Below are 18,029 nucleotides of genomic sequence, written 5' to 3' on the forward strand. Positions count from 1 at the left end.
TGTCAAGGGGCTAGAGGCTGTAAATGTAAATATTTCAAAATTGGAAAAAAAAAGAAAGAAGTGTATTTAAAAGATCAGGGACAAGTGTAAGCAACAATGTCAACTCATTTGTGGGAAAGAACTGCTTGCCAGCAATTGCTAAAAGCCCCTGCAAAGTATCCATTTATAGGAGAATGTCTGCTATTTTAGAGATGACACATATTTATAAATATAGTAAAGTGTGTATCTGTATCTGTATGGTCATGGATGCACACGTTACCATGTGCTATGGGTGTCTGGCTGTGGAAAGACACTAAATAAATCTGCTCCTAAGCATAGCATCTAGTGGCCAATGGGCCTCTTTCCCCTTGACTAGACTTTCACTTCTGATGATATCTGTATCAGCTCATCCTAAACTGTGTCCCCAGATTGCTTACGCTATGCATGTGCCCATGTTAGACCTGCAATGCAGGGTCCAAAAATGCAGATCTGGGGGCATTTACTCCCTCTGACAGCGGCATGTGTGTACCTGCATCCTGAGAAGTGGGTGGAAGGCGGGAGGAGTAATGCTTTCACTTTGACCTTCCAGGCATCTCTGCTCTTCAGCAACAGCCCTCTCCCTGATGCCTTCTTTGCTATGTCCCCAGTGCCACAGTGTGCTCTCCCATCAGGATGCCCCAAAAGCCCAGGAAACCAGTGGCAGATGCAGTCTTCACACTGCAAAATGACTTTCTGTGTCACCCTATTAGCACTGTAGGGTCTCACTTCCCTTGAAGGTCAAAGAAATTGAAAAAAAAAAAAAAAAAAAAAGATGCATTTTTCCACAGAGGTTCCCATGGGGTATTAGGCCTTTGCTTTGGTAGGGTTGAACCTCCCAAGCTGTCAACATCTGGAGGATTCTGCAGACACTGGAGAACATGCAGGCAATAATGAGTCTGGGTTCAGTGTAAGTGCAATGCTGCCTATGTGCCTTGGTGGGATTTGCTGCTGGGAGGAAAATATTTGGACAAAATCTGCAGGTCTTTGTGCAGTAATTTGTCCAGTTTGGAGTCTTATATTGATTAAAGGGCAGCAAGGTGTTAAAGGTGTTGAGATAGGGCCAACTCCAGATATCTTGTCTCAGTATGCACTGTACAAAAAAGTGAAAAATAAAAGAAGTCCAACTTTTCCTCTGTTCTGATTTCCTTTAAAGCAAATGAACAGCAGAAAGAAAGGTGGCATTCTCTTTGCTATGCCTAGAAGCCTTTCATCTTCCTTTGAGAGCCACCCTTAAGAGGATTAGCTAGATGTGCTGTTGGCACATTCATGACAGACTCTTAATGGATTTGGGGGACAGTGCTGATGTGGATGAGTTTCCATCCAGGACACATTCAGTGTCATGCTTAAACCCCTTGAGTTCATGTTGCTGTTCTTTAGTCAGCTGGCTTGAGACACTGCACCTCAGATCCAGACTTTGCCTCTATTGCCTACATGTGTCCTGCCTCTGCTCACAGCCTAATCTGATGATCACTCTCTGTGGCTCATTGTCCTATCTGAAATTTGATAATACCAATGCATGCAATACATGGCCAAGTAGAGTTTGAGTGACCATTTTCTGAGTTGCAATTCATGATTTGTGTGAGCCTGGCTGAGGTGGGTCTGTCATGGCTCCAACCTCCCTGAGGTCCCCGGAGGAGGCCATGGTGCCATCCTGAAGGAAGTTCACACTCTGGGGCTGTGATCAGGGTGAACCCCGCCTTGTTGACATTGTTTTTGACCATGCTTGCAGACATAACAAAGTGCAATTGTTGATAGCCACGAAAGGCTTTGATGTATCAAGTATATGGGAAACCACTTAGGAGAAGAGTCATGGGCGTGCCCCTGACTGGGGAGGGAGCTCCATGAGGGAACTCTAACTGCACATCAGCTCCATTTTAGCTTTGACTCTATAGGTAGTAGAAACAGGCCCCAAACTCAGCTATCCCACCTTTCCTAAGCCACAATGCAGGTTGACTATGGACCTGAGCGAAGCCCTTAGGACGCATCTTTATTCCGTGTTGTTTGAAAGAGACAACAACAAGAGCAGGAAGTGACCGACACCAAAAGAAGCTGCTTTCTCCCCATGTCACAGATGGATCTGCATTAGAACGAGGTGGGTTGCAAGTGTTTCACTGGAAAGTGAAATAAGAAATGCATCACAGGTTGGAATTAGAGAAGAGAGACCTGCCCACCCATTGGCATTAGTGTACACATCTGTGCTTCTCCTCTGGCCTAAACCCAGGTTATGTGGAAGGGGTAAAGCTGTGGTCACTGCAGACATGATGGCTGAGAGCTAGGGTCCCCCACCCTGTTTGGGAATACCACAGTCTGCTTTCCCTCCAAAGCAAAGGCCTTGGCTGGAGGTCCTGTCCAGCCCTACAAGCTCCCAACCCATTACCTAAAGGATCAACTGCCAACTGCTGCTCGACAGTGTCCTTTCTGGGTGCTGCCTTTGGATGGAAACATGATCACATGTACTAAGGCAGGGTCGGCATCTTTTGGGGTTTGAGCTTTCCATTAGATTTATGGTGGTGTTTTTAAGGCAAAGGAGACATCCTGGTTTCCCTTAATTGCACAGCTTCTTCCAAAGTCAAAGATAACCATCCACTGGAGGAAACAGCTCTTGTCCTAAGGCCATATCCACCCCACATCTTCCCCTCCTGCTGAGTCTCATTAAAATGGGATATGCCATTGACTCGTATTTGAGGAACCCATAATCCCACAGAAGGGGCTGACCTCCTTGTGGGGCATGCTTGTATAACCTTTGGGCAACTGCATTTTATACCTGATTGCTGCTTCCAGTCTGCCTGACAGACCCACAGATGGTATCCCTTCACGTTTCTGCTAGATACATCTAAAGAAACCATCGACAGCTGTCCCAGTGGCTTCAAATATCTGTTTCTCGCAACCCGCAGCAGTCTGTTAAGTCATAGGTTTGGTAGTCGATGGTTTCCGTGAAGTCATGAGGGATCCCGATAGAGACAGACTCCACCTCTGGTTTGTAGGTGGCTGTCACCCCCCCTTTGCTGGAGCCACCCCGGATTTTGTTAGAAAGGCTGTTCATCTTCTCCTTCAGCTGAGTGGATGCTGGTTTCTGAAAAGGAGTGAGCATTTTCCAGCCCTTGAAGCTGAGTGTTCGCCTCTTACTGGCTCTCTCCTGCAAGGAGGAGTTAAATATGAATGAGCTGTTCAGGGTGTTAATCCTGGGCCTCAGGTCCGTCTCAGAGTCTTGCACCGAGCTGTTCATGGAGGCCCCTCGCCAGTGGTGGTCATAAACACGCCAGATGGGCCGTCTTCTCCGGTGGCATTGGCACTTGAGCAGCCTGATGAAAGCTCGTTTGAACTCTTTGCTGGAGCACGGGTAGATGATGGGGTTCACGCAGCTGTTGAAGTATCCCAGCCAGAAGATAACCTTGAAGACAATTTCTGAGGGCTTCAGAGATGGGAAGAAAGAACCTTGGAAGAGATTAAAAGAAATATGGTTAGAGGAAGGGGAAGGGTATGACAGCACAGGGTAGCAAGAGTGGAGGTCAACCCAGTCTGGAAGAGGTGAGACCTACAGAGAAGGCTGAAGGTGTGATTCTGCTATTAGGTCCTTGGCTAACCATGCTGTTGCCACCAAAATGAAGATCTGGCCACTGCAGGACTGCAAGACATTGACCTTAAAGTGATAATGATGGATAATACTATATCTTTGGCAGGACCTTCTTAACCCCCACTGCAGAAAGGCTCCCAGCAATGGTCCCAGCAACCTCAAATGCAGCTGTGAGCCATCATGGCAAGCCCATACAGCTTGGAGGGAGGCTGTTAAATGTTGCAGGAGCCACACAAGTATGAGGGCTTGTGAGGATGGAAGATTTTTCTCACACCTCTCTCCAGATAGATAACCATCCAGCTCACCAACACCCCCCCCCCCCCCCAACTCCAATCTAGCATGCACCATGTTTTGAAGGCGACCCACTCCAGAGGAGAAAGTTGTCCTACAGGGCCCAACAACTCCATGGCCAAACCTGTTTACCTCACTGTGGTTCAGCCATCCTGCTCTCAATTGATGCAGGACACTTGCACTCAAGAGATATCTGCCATACCTCTGTGTGTGTGTGTGTGTGTGTGTGTCTTGGCTTCTTTCTGAGACCCTATAGCAGGGGCTGAGGGCATAATTTTGGGGAACAGGTTCAGTGGTCCCCATGACTCCCTGGTTTATCAGTACAAGGCAGCCAGGCCCTGTCCCATTCCAAATCAGACAGAGAAAATTGTTGCTCGGCTGGTTTGCATGGATCAGTTCTTGGTGCCTGCCTCTTCCTACGTGTTGCACTGCACAGTTTAACACTGCAACGTAAAAGGATGGATACAAACCTGTCCCCTTCACTGATAGAAGAGCAACACCTCTTCACCTCCTACACTCATGGATTTTGGGTCATCAGTGTCACACACTCCCTGTTCAAACTTTGCAGTGATGCTAAGGTGGACTCTTAAAGTGGGGTCAGATAATATCCACTACTCCAAGCTTGTACCTACTACCTGAAAACTTTTTTGTCCACCCCAACCCCTATTTATGCTTTTGTGCTGGAGGTTCCCACTGGTTTTCTTGGTAAAAAAGCTGGAGGGTTTTTTTTGTTGCAGCCAGAAGATGTCAGTGTTGCTCCCACATGGCCCCGTCACTTAGCATTCCCCACTCAGGTCTGAAATAACTTTCTGACTCAGTCTTAATTTCTTTTAATTTTAGCTCTGGATGACAAATTGTGCCGCCATGTGACTGAGCGTTAATTTGTATTTTAGTAAATAACATTAGCTCTGGATATCATTATTATTTTCCCTGTGCTCAAAACCCTGGTGTCAAAACAGTAAAACAAGTGCCAGAAGCCAGAAATTTGGGACTGACAGTACATAAAAGCTCCCCAAGCTGTTTGCTGGAGAAAAACCATCATCCAGGAAACACAGAGCACCCAGGTTCCAGCAAAGCTTTCTTATACTCATCCCTAAAAAGTGCAGAAATTACACTTGCACTTGGACGTGGGCTAATCCTTCATGGGGACGTGGGAGAAGAAAGACAGATCTCAGCATTTTCTGATGGTTAGGCAGGGAAAGCACAGATGCAGCCATGCAGCTTAAATATCTGCCGAAGGCCAACCCAAGTCGTAGGGCTGGAGTACAAGCTGGCTGTCAATATGTGCTGAAGGAGTCATTGAATAAGGACAGTAAACAGAACTGATGTCTCTGTGCTGGAAAGACCTGAGGCCTTGTCATGGTTTAACCCCAGATGGCAACCAAGCCCCACCCAGCCACTTGCTCACCCTGCCCAGTGGGATGAGGGAGAGAATCAGAAGAGTAAAAGTGAGAAAACTGCGCACGCAAACAAAGAAAAAGAAGGAATTCATTCCCCACTTCCCATGGGCAGACAGGGGTTCAGCCATCTCCAGGAAAGCTGGGCTTCATCACGCGTAAAAGTGACTTGGGAAGACAGACACCACCACTCCAGATGTCCCCCTCTTCCTTCTTCTTCCCTCATCTTTATATGCTGAGCATGATGCCATATGGGCTGGGATACCCCTTGGGCCAGTTGGGATCAGCTGTCCCAGCTGTGTCCCCTCCCAACTTCTTGTGCACCTCCAGCCCACTCGCTGATGGGGTGAGAGGCAGAAAAGGCCTTGACCCTGTATAAGCACTGATTGGCAATAACAAAACCATCCCTATGTTATCCACGCTGTTTTCAGCGCAAATCCAAAACATAGCCCCAAAATGTTAATTTTCTTCATACCTACTATGAAGAAAATTGACTCTACCTGAGCCAAAACCACCACAGGCCTTCATGGAGGTAATGGTATTTGCAGTTTAATGAGCAGCCACTGGTGTGGTAGCCCATGGCTTTGGACCATGGGCACCATGGTTAGGGGTTTGCAGAGGCAATGGCCCCCCCTTGGTTGTTTTTGATTAAAGGGTTGTTTGTTTTTTTTCCTTCTGGGACAGTGGTGAGCTTTACAGGTTGGTGCTAGGCTGCTTGAATCACGACATCCATTCCTAACCATGGTAGAAACACCACCCCTGAATGTTTAGCCAGGAGCTTTTAAACACCTCAGTGGTGCTGAGGACAGCCCCCTTTGCACCGCATGTAGCATCTCCTCCATTCTACATCCGACCACAGCTTTGACCGTTCCTCCTTTCTCACCCTGCCCCCAGCCCACCACCCTGGACCTACAGGCACCATCCGATGCTTTGGGCGATGTGCACCAGCGGTGGGTTTCCAAGCTGTGGCATCAGTTCCTTTCCTCAATCTCAGGTTTATCAATATTGAGTGGGTCTGTTTTCCTGTCCCAAATGCCTTCCTCTCCATCCTGCAGGGAACCAGCCTCTACCCAGAGCCCTGTGCTGTCTGCAAGGGATCCCTGGGTCTCAGCCCTAAGACATTGCATTGTCCCAGCTTGACCTTGCCATAGCTCAGTGTGAGCATTTGCGTCTAATACAGGTGAAGGAGCTCATTAAGCATGTAATCCTACTCATACCCTTGTTGGGGAGAGGTTCCATGCCTCAGTTTCCCCACTGGAGAATGGGGCTAATTATCATAATCTCTTTCACAGTACTGTTGTGAACCCTGTTTGCAGTGCGCGCTGGGTTCTCAGAGGAGCTGCAGCTTTATGTAGCATTTTTTAACTTTAACAGAGAGGAAAAGAAAACAAAAAGCTATGGTAACAAAGCAAATAAAAGAAGGGTCTCCTTAGAAATGAGACTAGTAATTACTGCTTGAGCCAGGCTACTTAAGAGATTGGTGCTTGCTTAAACAGCCCGATTGTTGTTAAAATAATAATTTCTATCTGGTGTTTAGCAGTTCATTGCATAATGCAGTTTCTGTACTACATGCTTTGTCTTTTGCATCCAGATAAAATATACAGATTGAAAAGAAAAAAAAAAAAAGCTCTGAATTCCCTGAATTTCAACTTTGGCTGTTTTTCCCCCACTAGAACCTTGTGTACATCTGAAGACAAGGGGCTCATTACCATCCTCATTACCATGCAAATAAGCGTGCCCCTTGGAAGAGACGTGTACTGAGTGCATCCATAGTTTCCTCATTTGATCACTCTGGGATGAACAGAACTAGGCAGGGAGTCCCCAGAACAGGTCTTTGGCTGGTAACTTTGTACATGCTGGAGCATCAGATTCTCTTGATAAGCACTGGGAGGCTGCACGTAAGGAAGAGTTGTGGGGTCTTGTTTAGGGAATGAGCAAAGAATGGAAGCAATTAGCTGTTGCTTTCATACACAAAATTATGCAACAACATTTTGAGAGAGGGAGGGTTTTTGGACTGGGCTTTGTAACAGTTACTATGTAGGAGCATAGATGTTAAGATGTGGGGAAGACAGTACTGAGTAATGGACACTTGAAGAGCTCAGGAAACACAGTCGGATGTATCCAAGGTCCAGAAATAGAAAATGGGAGTAAAACATCAGGTATAACAAGACAAAGTGATGCACCAGCACTTTAGCCTGATATCTCAGCATAAGAGAACTTTTTGATGATCTGGCCCCAAGAGCATCAAAGAACATAAAGCCCAAATGTAGGACCTGTGTCACAATATGAGTTTGTGAAACCTGGTCTTGTTTCAAAGAGGAGCTCTTCCTACTCACTCAAAATCATCCCTCTGGACATCTCCTGGACATCCAGCTTAACACTTTGTGGCAAAGCCTGGTGTATTTTCCAAAGAGGGAGGTGCTGACACCCGCCTTGGGGATATCCACCCATGGGGTGTTCTCGGTGTGGTGAGCAGTGCAGTATGTGTGCTGGGACGCAGCAAACCATGCTGTGCTGGAGCATCTGGGACCCCAGAGCCCTCACAGGGAGAGGACAATGGAGACGTGACTTGCTCTGCCTGAATGGGACTGCTGTGTTTGGGGGTAGTGCTCCCAGCAGGGAGGTCTCCATCCAACCTAATCAAATCCACATGTGAAACACAGAGACAGCCTGGGGAGCAGGGACAGACCTCTGAGGTGCTCCTTCTCCATCCTGACTGCATACCCAGTGATGTTCTCTCCCGGTAGATGGGGGATCCTGGTTGTGTCTCAGTGTAGGATGTTCCCAGGTAGGATGGGATGCAGCTACCTTGTTGAGAAGGCTCTATGTTGGCTTATAGAGAGCCCGCTGAGGACTTGATCTTCTCCTAATAGGAATAAATTTTATAATAATACTGCTGGGGGACTTGAAAGTCCATTTGGGGCCTTTATACCTTTTGTCATTTTATAAAAGGTCATTCTACACCTTGTAGTTTGAATCCTAGTGATAGAGCTGGGTCTGAGCAAGGACTGGAGGTCCTGCTGTAACCCTAGATAATTATCTTCAGGATCATTAAGAAATTAAGGAAGCTGCAGGTGAGCTCAGGGAGAACCTGCCCCCACAGTGCAAAGTGACCAAAGTCACAGTCTAAACATGATCTGAAGATTGGATATCATTTTTTTGGTGGTGCAGAAGTTGGGCCAATAAGGTATGTGATCTGAAGTGAAAGCAAGAAAGTAATTTATCTGGTGTTCTTACAGCACGTTTATATGTGTGTGTGTGTGCAGGATGTGCATATGTGTGTGTATACTCTGTGTGTGCCTACACAATTTTTCCTGGGTAACGTTACCCTGCTCACATCTGGGAAAAAACCCAGCTAGCTACAAATCTCTGAGGCCATGGACATGTGTTGGGTGGCTAGTGGATGCAATCTCCCCTCTACATATCCAAACACATATCCCATTATTTTTAGTTTGTTTGAGCGAGCACAATCTTATGATCTTTCCTTGTCTGCACTTCTCCACCCTGCCCTCCCCATGACTCACTTGAAGGTGATATCACTGGATTGTTTGGAGAGTTGCTGGTCCCAGTGTTCAGCGCTCAAAAAATTAAAGCAAAACAAGAAAAAAGACAAATGCACAAATGAAAATGGACCTAGTCCAATCTAAATTCTGGCCCTGGCTTCCAGTACGCAGGCAGAATCTGTGAGCAGGCTTGCTCTCTGCTGCAGTTGGCAGAGGCATCTTTGTTTTAAAAGGTCCCTGTTTTACAGCATGTCCTGAGTAGTCCATGGCGCAAAAGTGCTGCAGATGTGATAGCAGGTGGGTAAAACAAAGTGCCCAAGTCATGCCCCAGTGCTGTCCCACCATGAACAGGAAATGTGAGGACCGTCGGGGTTGTTTACACTGACAAGGGGCCTCGCTGTTGCTTGGTGTGGGCTTTGTATAGGGCATAGTCCTGGACAAGAATAGCTTATGGAGAGTTAGATATTGTAGGTGTTGGTGGAATGTCATGGAGAAGGTAAAGAAGGAGCTGTTATTTACTGCCCTTTCCACTACAAGAGTCATCATGGGAGATGGAGGCTAGTGGGTTGTAGGTTAAAAGCAAAGAAGACAGTTCATCTCACAGCATGTTGCTCAGCTGTGGATGTCCCTGCAGCAGGAGGCTGTGCATGCTAAAAAATGATTGGCCAAACTCATAGAAAACTAAAAATCTATGAAGAGGCAAACCACTTTGTTCTTGAGTTAGGAAGCTCCAGAAAACCATATATAGGATTAGGCTTGTGGTGGGGACAATTGTCCCATCACCTGAGCTTCTCCTGAGTGTGGCCTCAAAGGTCAGGAGGGGTCTGAGGACTCAGGATGTATCAGAGCATCAGGTCAAGCAAATTGCAGCTTGTATAGGAAAAATCCTCATGCAGGAGGTACTGTAGCTGCCGAAGCTCACTGTGGGCTCTCCTGGACAGAGAGTCAGTTTCTTCCTTCTTTTTTTCTGTCTCTCACAAAGTAGATTAATTAAATCTGGTCCAAAGTAATAATGAGCTGCCACTTTCTGCTCATTACCCAGCTTGTACCCCTCCTTGCCAGCTCCTTGCTGGGCCCCCATGATTGACAACCTCCCTGAAGCGGCTGCCAAGCTGTGGAACGGGATGGATATCAGCAAGGATTTCTGCCTGTGTGTGGGACTGGGAGTCTCAGCTTCTGACCAGTCTTTCCTGACCTTCTCCTTCATCCACTATTCATCACCTCTGCTGGGCATCTGTAGGCATACCAGGGTCCCTAGAGGGTTAACACCTCCTTGCAGCTGGTGGCTTGTCTTGGAGTGATGGGGGAGTTCACTGCCCTTCTCAGAGGGATCCAAGAGCTGCTTGGCGTGGGGAGGAGGACAGCATGTTCACAGTGACTCCGGCATTTTCCCTGGAGGACGATGGCGTTGGGATATCGGGTGGAATTCCTCAGGCCTGTGAGCCTTCCAGCCAACACCATAAACAATGTCACAGATAAGCAACAGCTTCCGTCACGCCAATGAAAGCCCCGATGAGCTGCCTTTGTGCCTCTCTGCGCATAGGCATGACTTTTTGCTCCAATTTCTGTACTCTGATCTGGCCAAGAAGAAAAGCAGGGAGAAGCCACCCCTCCCCTCCCCATTGCTGACCTTCTCGGCAGTGTTGCATTGTCCCACATTGATGGTTGGGGTGGCCCTCCTGGGGGGCCCCTGGCCATGCCAAAGCCCATGGTGGGGTGTGCATATCTGGTGTGCGGGGTTCCCATGGGGAGAGAGGGAAGCCTGTGGTGTGGTGGGTCTCAGGGAAGCATGGCTTAGGCTGAGGGTGGTGTGGGGAGGTTGTAAAGGCAGGAGAGGCCAGCCTGGGTGGGGTTAAGGTCTCTGGAAAACACTGTCACTCTCAAGCAGGATCTCAAATTTGAAGACTGAGTGCAGTTTGCCTGTCAGCATGAGAAGGATAATGCAGCAGAGCCTTGCTCTGATAATTTACTGGTCTAATTCACAGTGCCCAAACCTGTCCCCTAACTTCTAGGCAATATGGTCCCACTGGTGTCTCCAAAGCTTTCCTCTAAGTTGCAGCACATAAGTAGGACTTTGGCTGAACTTGCCCTTCATTCCCCTCAAAGTTCACATTGGAGCTTTTCTCAGAACAATCCCATCAATCTGGGCCACTAATGAGAGTCATTACCATGAGGATGTTTCTGAGGCATCAAATTTCCTGAAAATTGTGGGTATCTTCTGTGAGTCACCTAATTGAATTTAGGTATCTGAACAGGTCCCGGAGTTCCTCTTACAGTCAGTGGTTTTGTCAGTAGACTCTGTGGAGAAGAGGCAACGATACATCTCATCTTAAAGTGTGAGCCTGTACCAGGCATGTGGATCACACGAGGTCTCAGATATGGACCCAGACTCCATGGGCAACTACATCATGGGCATCCAAGGTTAGTCCTGATGGATTTCACCCTTAATGTCATTGGCATCTGGTGGTCTCCTCTCTTAGGAGCAGTTGCCCAAACTTCCCATGCACCAGTTTCTCTCCTGTGCAGGATAGGACTTTCATCACTGGAAAAATTTCACCAGTGAGCCTCCCATAGTGGTGAAGGGTGACACAGTGAAGAGCCGCACAGGTACATCTACTCTGTTAACAGAAAGCTAATAAATAATTTCAAGTCTTGGATTGTGTACAGTGCTAATTTGCTTGATATGGTCCAGCTAGACCTCTCCAGATAAATTTGCTCCAGGGAACAGTTCGCTCCAGAGACCATTCCCAAAAGGCCATAAGGACTTGACTATGCAGTCCTCCAACATTGTCCCAGCAGGCTCTGCACCCTTAATTCCCTCCATATGCCCTCATGCCACATCACAGGGTATGCAATGCAAAGCAGCTGTTCAGACTGAAGATCCACTCTGGTGGGCTGCCACACAATACCTCCTGCTCTTCCAGAGATTCACAACTCGACAACAGAGTGATTATGTTGTAGGACCACTGGGGCCCTGCATGGGGCCCAGGAGGTGCCATAAAGTACTTAGTCTGCTCTAGTCTTCTCTACAGTGCTTGCTCTGGGGGCTTGTGACTATAAACTGTTTTTTTTTTTCTTTTTTTTTTTTTTTAGCAGTATAGCTGACCCCTAGTAGTTGGCTTTGTTCCTGAACAAGTGTAGCTAAACTTGTGATTTGCTGGATGCCATTTGGAATGTGCTTATGTGATACTATTATAGACAGACGAGGGGCCCCAAAGAAGTTTCAATATGCCAGGTTTCTTGGGAGGGCACTGACCCTTCATCTGGGGACACACAGCTGAAAGCAGCAGCAGCAGCAAATCCCCAGAAGGTCATTACATTCATTGCATTCTCCTTCCAAGGACCTGCGTGTCCCATGCTAGCACCATGCACAAAGCTTCGTTGCCCTGAACTGAATAAACGGCATTCTATCTTTCATTAGGGATTTATAAACAAGAAAGTCGTGCTCAAGATAATAAAGGAATAATTAAGGGATTGGGGCCTGCCACTGCAGAAGGGTTGATGTACAGATATATAGAGCCCTGGGTCGGTAGAAGGGCCAAGAAGGGATTCCCTTCAACTCTGTAGCCCTGTGGCATGATGACAAAACCATCCTTTTGAAGTATATATGTCAGCAGGATGAGGATTGAGAGGAGTGTTGAGAACAGGGATTGAAAGGGCACAGCAGTTCGTACAGAAGGGCAGGTGAGAAGGGCTGTGCACCCTGCTTGTAGGCCCACAGCCCAGGGGAGTGCTCTACATCTCTACCAGGATCGTGGGCCCTCGCCTCAGAGTTAAAACCAATGTTGCTACAGAGAAAGCCCCTGAGATGTCTGATGCTTCCAACCAGATGGAACTGGTAAGGAAGGAGACTTCAGGACAGATGGTAGGTTGCAACGAGTGCCCAGACCCTTCTCCTGAAGAAAAGGTAAGTACCTGTAAAAGATGTGCACAGGTTCATGATCTGTCCTGTCAGGTGGCCAAGTTGCAGGAAACAATTAAAAGGCTGGGCAGTATTAGAGGGGCCAAGACGGAGATAGAGAAATGGTTTCAGGACCATGGTCCTGTGGTGGACACCACAGAGAATGAGGCACCTTGAACCCTCGTGACCCACAAAAGCAGGACTCTGCTTCAGTACCCACCCTCCGGCATTGCAACCAAAACCAGATATGAAGCTTTAACAACTGTAGACACCTACGAGAAAGGTCTGCAAGGAGAAACTGTACCAGCAGCATGCAGTGGATACTGCAAAAAGAAATGACAAGTGCTTGTAGTGGGGTGACTCTCTGTTAAGGGGCACTGAGGCTCCCATCTCCCAGCCTGACAAGGAATCACAAAGATATGCTGCATTCTGACAGCTAAGGTCCGAGATGTTGCCAAGAGGGTGCCAGAACTTGTCAAGAGCACAGACTACTATTCATTGCTACTCTTTCATGTGGGCACAAATGACACCACAAGCCAGAACCTGGACAGAATCAAGGAAGACTACAAAGCCCTCGGGGTGCAAGCGAAAAGTATTGGTGCCCAAGTTACTTTTTTTCCATTTTACCAGTTCAGCCGGAAATATGTATAATGCAAATCAACTTCTTGCTTTGTGTCTGGTGCTATAGTGAGGATTTTGTATTTTATAACAACGGAGATTCTTTGATGACTATAGCCTGTTAGGGAGGGGTGGAATCCACCTGTCTAGAAGAGGCAGAAGCATCTTTGGCTGCAGGCTGCCCAGCCTGGTGAGGTGGGCTTTAAACTGAAGGACTTGGGGGATGGGGTCCAAAGTGGCAACACTCACGCCATTGCAACCTACTGGAGAACAAGCCAGGCCAACCAGAGCAGCAACAAAAGTTCCTTGGCTGTCTCCCAAGATGAGAACCAGAAGCCCAGCCACCTCAAGTGTATGTATACCAGTGCATGCAACCTGGGGAACAAACAGGAGGAACTGGAGCTCCACACCCAGTCAGAAATAGGACTAGGAATAACTGAAACATGGTGGTACAATTCCCATGACTGGAAGATTGCAATGGACAGCTATAGGCTGTTTCATAAAGACAGTCAGGGAAGAAGAGAAGGACGAGTTACGCTGCATGATAAGGAGAAATTTAATGTCTAGAAGTCAATTATGGCGATTGTGGAAGCCCTGGGTCAAGATAAGAGGAACTGTCTCCAAGGGGGATATTAATAGTAGACATTTGCTACCAACCTCCAAACCAAGATGATAAGACCAATGAAGAAATATTTGGGTCACTTAAGCAAGCTTCACGTCAACAGAACCTGGTTCTTATGGGTGACTTCAACTACCCTGACATTTTTTGGAAGAACAATACAGCAGCTCATCCATCAAGCTCCTGGAATGCATAGGGGACAGCTTCCTCATACAAGTGCTAGATGTGCCACCCAGGAATGAGAAACTGCTGGACTTGCTACCCAAAAACCAGGAAAACCTGCTTTGTAATATCTGGGGTAGTGATAGCCTTGGCTGCAGTGGTCACAGTATTGTGGAGTTTGGGATTCTGCTGAGCACCCTGAAGGTTAGTACTAAGACAAATGTTTTAGATTTTAGAAGAGAAAACTTCAGCTTGTTCAGAGCTCATCTGGGAGGGATTCTGTGGGAAGCTTCCATGGAGGATAAAAGAGCCAGTGAGTGCTGGAAGTTTTTTAAGAACCCTCTCCTGGAAGCACAAAACCAGTTCATCCCCTTTAAAAGTAAGGGAAGTAGGTGGATCAGGCGACCCCCTTGACTTAACTGCGAGTTTTTGAGTCTGCTCAAAACCAAAAGAGAAGTATACCAGAGATGGAAAAGTGGATAAATACACATTGAGAACTACACGGGCATTGCCAGGGTGTGCAGAGATGCAGTTAGAAAAGAAAAAGCTCAGCTTGAATTGAAACTAGTCAGAGATGTGAAAAACTGCGATCTTCAGGTACATAAACAACAAGCAGAAACAGAAGGAAAATATTGGCCCACTGTTAAAATATTGGCTGATGTCTTTACAAGGCCTCTGTCCATATTCTTTGAGAAGTCATGGAGATTGGGAGATGTCCAAGAAGACTAGAAGAAGGCTAATGTTACCCCCATCTACAAGAAGGGCTTAAAGCAGGATACGGGAAATTATAGGTCCGTCAGTCTTACTTCAGTCCCTGGGAATGTTATGGAATGGATCCTCCTAGGGGCTGTCACAAGTCAAATGAAGAACATGAAAAACCAGCATGGATTCATCAAGGGCAAATAGTGATTGACAAACCTGATCGCCTTCTAGGACAAAGTAAGATGCTCAGTTGATGTGAGGCGGGTGGTGGACATTGTCTGCCTGGATTTCTCCAAGGCATTCAATACGGTTCCTCACACCGTCCTTCTAGAGCAACTGATGCGTTACGGTCTAGAGAAGTGGTCTGTGCAGCGGGTGGGGAACTGGCTGACCGGCTGCACCCAGAAGGTGGTGGTAAAAAGCTCCTTTTCAAACTGGAAACCTGGGCCCAATGCTGTTTAATATCTTTATAAATGATCTGGATGATGGGATCAAGTATACCTTGATGAAGTTTGTTGATGATACCAAACTGAGTGGGAAAGTGGACACTTTGGAAGGGAGAGACAGTCTGCAGGAAGACCTGGATAGGCTGGAGGAGTGGGCTAAGAAGGACCTTAGGAAGTTCAACAAGGACAAGTGTAAGGTCTTGCACCTGGGAAAACATAATCCAGGAGTGCAGCACAGGCTGGGATCTACCAGGCTGGGGAGCAGCTCTGTGGGAAGGGACCTGGGAGTCCTGGGGGACAAAAAGCTCCATGAGTGACCAGTGTGCAGCTGCAGAAAAGAAAAACAAGGGGGTGCTGGGTTGCATCAACAAGGACATCATCAGCAGAGATAAAGAAGTCATTATCCCTCTCTACTCATCTCTTCTCAGGCCACACCTGGAATACTGTGTTCAGTTTTGGTCCCCGCTATACAAACAGATGTGGACAGGCTGGAGAAGGCCCAGAGAAGGGCCACAAAGATGATCAAAGACTTGGGCAGCCATGTGAGGAGAGGCTGAGAGAACTGGGGTTGTTCAGCCTTGAGAAGAGAAGGTTTAGGGGAGACCTTATCTCCATGTTCCAGTATTTAAAGGGTGGCTACGAAGAAGACGGAGAATCCCTTTTTACAAGGAGTCACATGGAAAAGGCAAGGGCTGATGGGTACAAGTTACTCCTGGGGACATTCTGATTGGACACAAGGAAAAGTTTTCAGAAGAACAATCATCTACTATAATAATGTCCCCAGGGAAGTGGTGGATTTCCCAACATGGGACACTTTTAAGATTCAGATGGACAGGGGGCTGGGTCATCCTGTCTAGAGCGTGATTTTGCCAAGAAAGGTTGGACCAGATGATCCCTGAGGTTCCTTCCAATCTAGCATTCTATGATTCTATGATCTTGTAAGTTTTTCCCTGTTCCTTGACAGGAGCTCTGTGGACCCTACTCAGGCAGGACTGGGCAGAAGAAAGGGAGGGAGATTTTGAAACCGCACCTGGCCTGGATACTACAAACCAAGTTCACTTTATACAAAGCTTTTAAAATGGTTAAGGCAATGTTTTCACAAGGGAATGAAGAGTAAGACCAAATATCTCCTTTGCATGTTGTTGGAAGGCAATGTTGGTCCATGAGTTTTCTCGTGCCTGTGATGAAGCCAGGACTTGGGCTCTGTCTGAGGACTGCTGCTGACCTTTAATCTTGGGCCACGTGAATGCTTTGCTTGCTCTTTGGCGAAGAGCATGTCTGGTTCAGACTTGAAAAGGGACTGTACAGAGGGCCCGGTAGCCCCAAACTTGATTAGACATTATCCTCTCCATGTTCTCAAACCAAGCTGTCCATTAACACACCTCAACGCTGCCCTGCCCAGGAGCACCCAGTTTAGCTGCTTGGTTCATACTCCAAGAAGAAGGGCTGGGCAGCAGATTCAGGGCCACAGACAATGCTGAACACAACAGGGCTAGTAGGAAGATGGGATTTGAAAATGAGTGACAAAATTAAAAAGACAAAGATGTAGGCTTTTTTCATCTGGTTTCTCGTACAGACTCCCTTAAAGGTAATTTTTTTTGCAGTGTTTCTTATGCTTGGGAAAGATATATGTGTATCCAACTGCCTATTCCTTAATGATTCACAGATAATAGCCTGACTCCAGCCCCAAAGGGGACTTTAAAACAAATCTTAAAATCATGAGACTCAACAAAAGGACATAAATAAAATTAGGAAGAAAAAAAGTCTGGAAGATTGGCCAATCTGGCAAATCCAAAGGGAGATATCAGGAAGGTTCTTGTTTGCCAGATGCAAATGAAGAAAAAAATAATATGTCTCCTGAGAGAAGGAAAAAGTCAGAGTAGCTGAGTCGCATGTCAAGAGTTCTTGCTGTCTGAGCAGGAAGAAGACTGGAATCCATGTGCTGATGTTAGAGTGAGCACGGCAAAGACCACAGTGAGATTCTTGCTGGGATGGTCAACAGAGGAAATACACTTGGGGCAGTCTTTGAAAAGAAAATTTCCATCTGGCTCAGGATGTGAATGAACACAGTGGCCTTGTGGGGTTGCTAGGTTCCCTCCAGGGCAATGCAAAAATCAGCGTGTCATTCAGAGAGGAGCACTTCCGTGGCTCTCCTTTCTGCAAATGCGAGAGCGTCCTGAGCATGAAGGTCTTGCTGCATCTGAGCCTGGGAGTCTCTTCTCTGCATGATGGCATTTCAGGCACACTTCTGGGTAATGCAGCCAGTATGGCCAACCCCTGGGGAAGGGAAGCATTTATGGACAAGCTGACTAGCTGCCAGCTGCAGCAGGAATAAGCCATAGGTAGAATGTCTCGGCCAAAAATCCTACCGTAGGCACAGGTTGCAAATAATAATGAGCAAAGATGCTGCTTATTCAAGTCCTGTGTGAGCTTACTAGTGTCTCAAACAGTATGATGGTAAGTTCTTGGCCCTGGAAAACTTTGTCCTTAACTGCTGGCTTGCATAATGCTCTCTTTTGGTGGACCATAACTCTTCGCAGTAGGAGGCTATGTCCTTAGCTTCCTGTTGCCTGCATTGCTGTCTCACTGGTGTGACTTGGTTCGTTAAACATAGAAGGCTAGAGCCATTTTATACACCCCAGTGTATCTTGGTCTACTGTTAATGTTTCAAAAGTGTGTGGGTCCTCTGTAAATTGTCTCTTATCAGCCAGATCTGTGCAGGTGCCTCAGAGAACCTGGGGTGGTTCAGATGGCACTACAGACTGGTGTTTAGGCTACTGAATTGAGCTCTGGATGCC

At 47.1% G+C, this 18,029-nt stretch overlaps 1 protein-coding gene across 2 annotated transcripts in view; it reads right to left on the bottom strand.

The window, feature by feature from the left end:
* Positions 1-2,109: 2,109 nt before the first annotated feature.
* The window catches only part of ADRA1D (adrenoceptor alpha 1D), a 52,336-nt gene continuing 36,416 nt past the window's right edge, over positions 2,110-18,029 (bottom strand). The window contains exons 2-3 of one of the 2 annotated variants that reach the window (XR_012623007.1): positions 2,783-3,453; positions 2,110-2,129 (exon numbers count right to left, since the gene is read on the bottom strand). Coding sequence is in view for 1 of the 2 variants with exons in the window: in XM_074821827.1 (XP_074677928.1) it covers positions 2,885-3,453 (569 nt within the window). In the remaining variant the exon portion in view is untranslated. Of the gene's footprint in view, positions 2,130-2,363; positions 3,454-18,029 lie in introns of those variants that run through there. The other variant, XM_074821827.1, reaches the window with a different exon arrangement.

This window comes from Strix aluco, chromosome 4, assembly GCF_031877795.1.
Source record: "Strix aluco isolate bStrAlu1 chromosome 4, bStrAlu1.hap1, whole genome shotgun sequence".
NCBI classification, from domain to species: domain Eukaryota; kingdom Metazoa; phylum Chordata; class Aves; order Strigiformes; family Strigidae; genus Strix; species Strix aluco.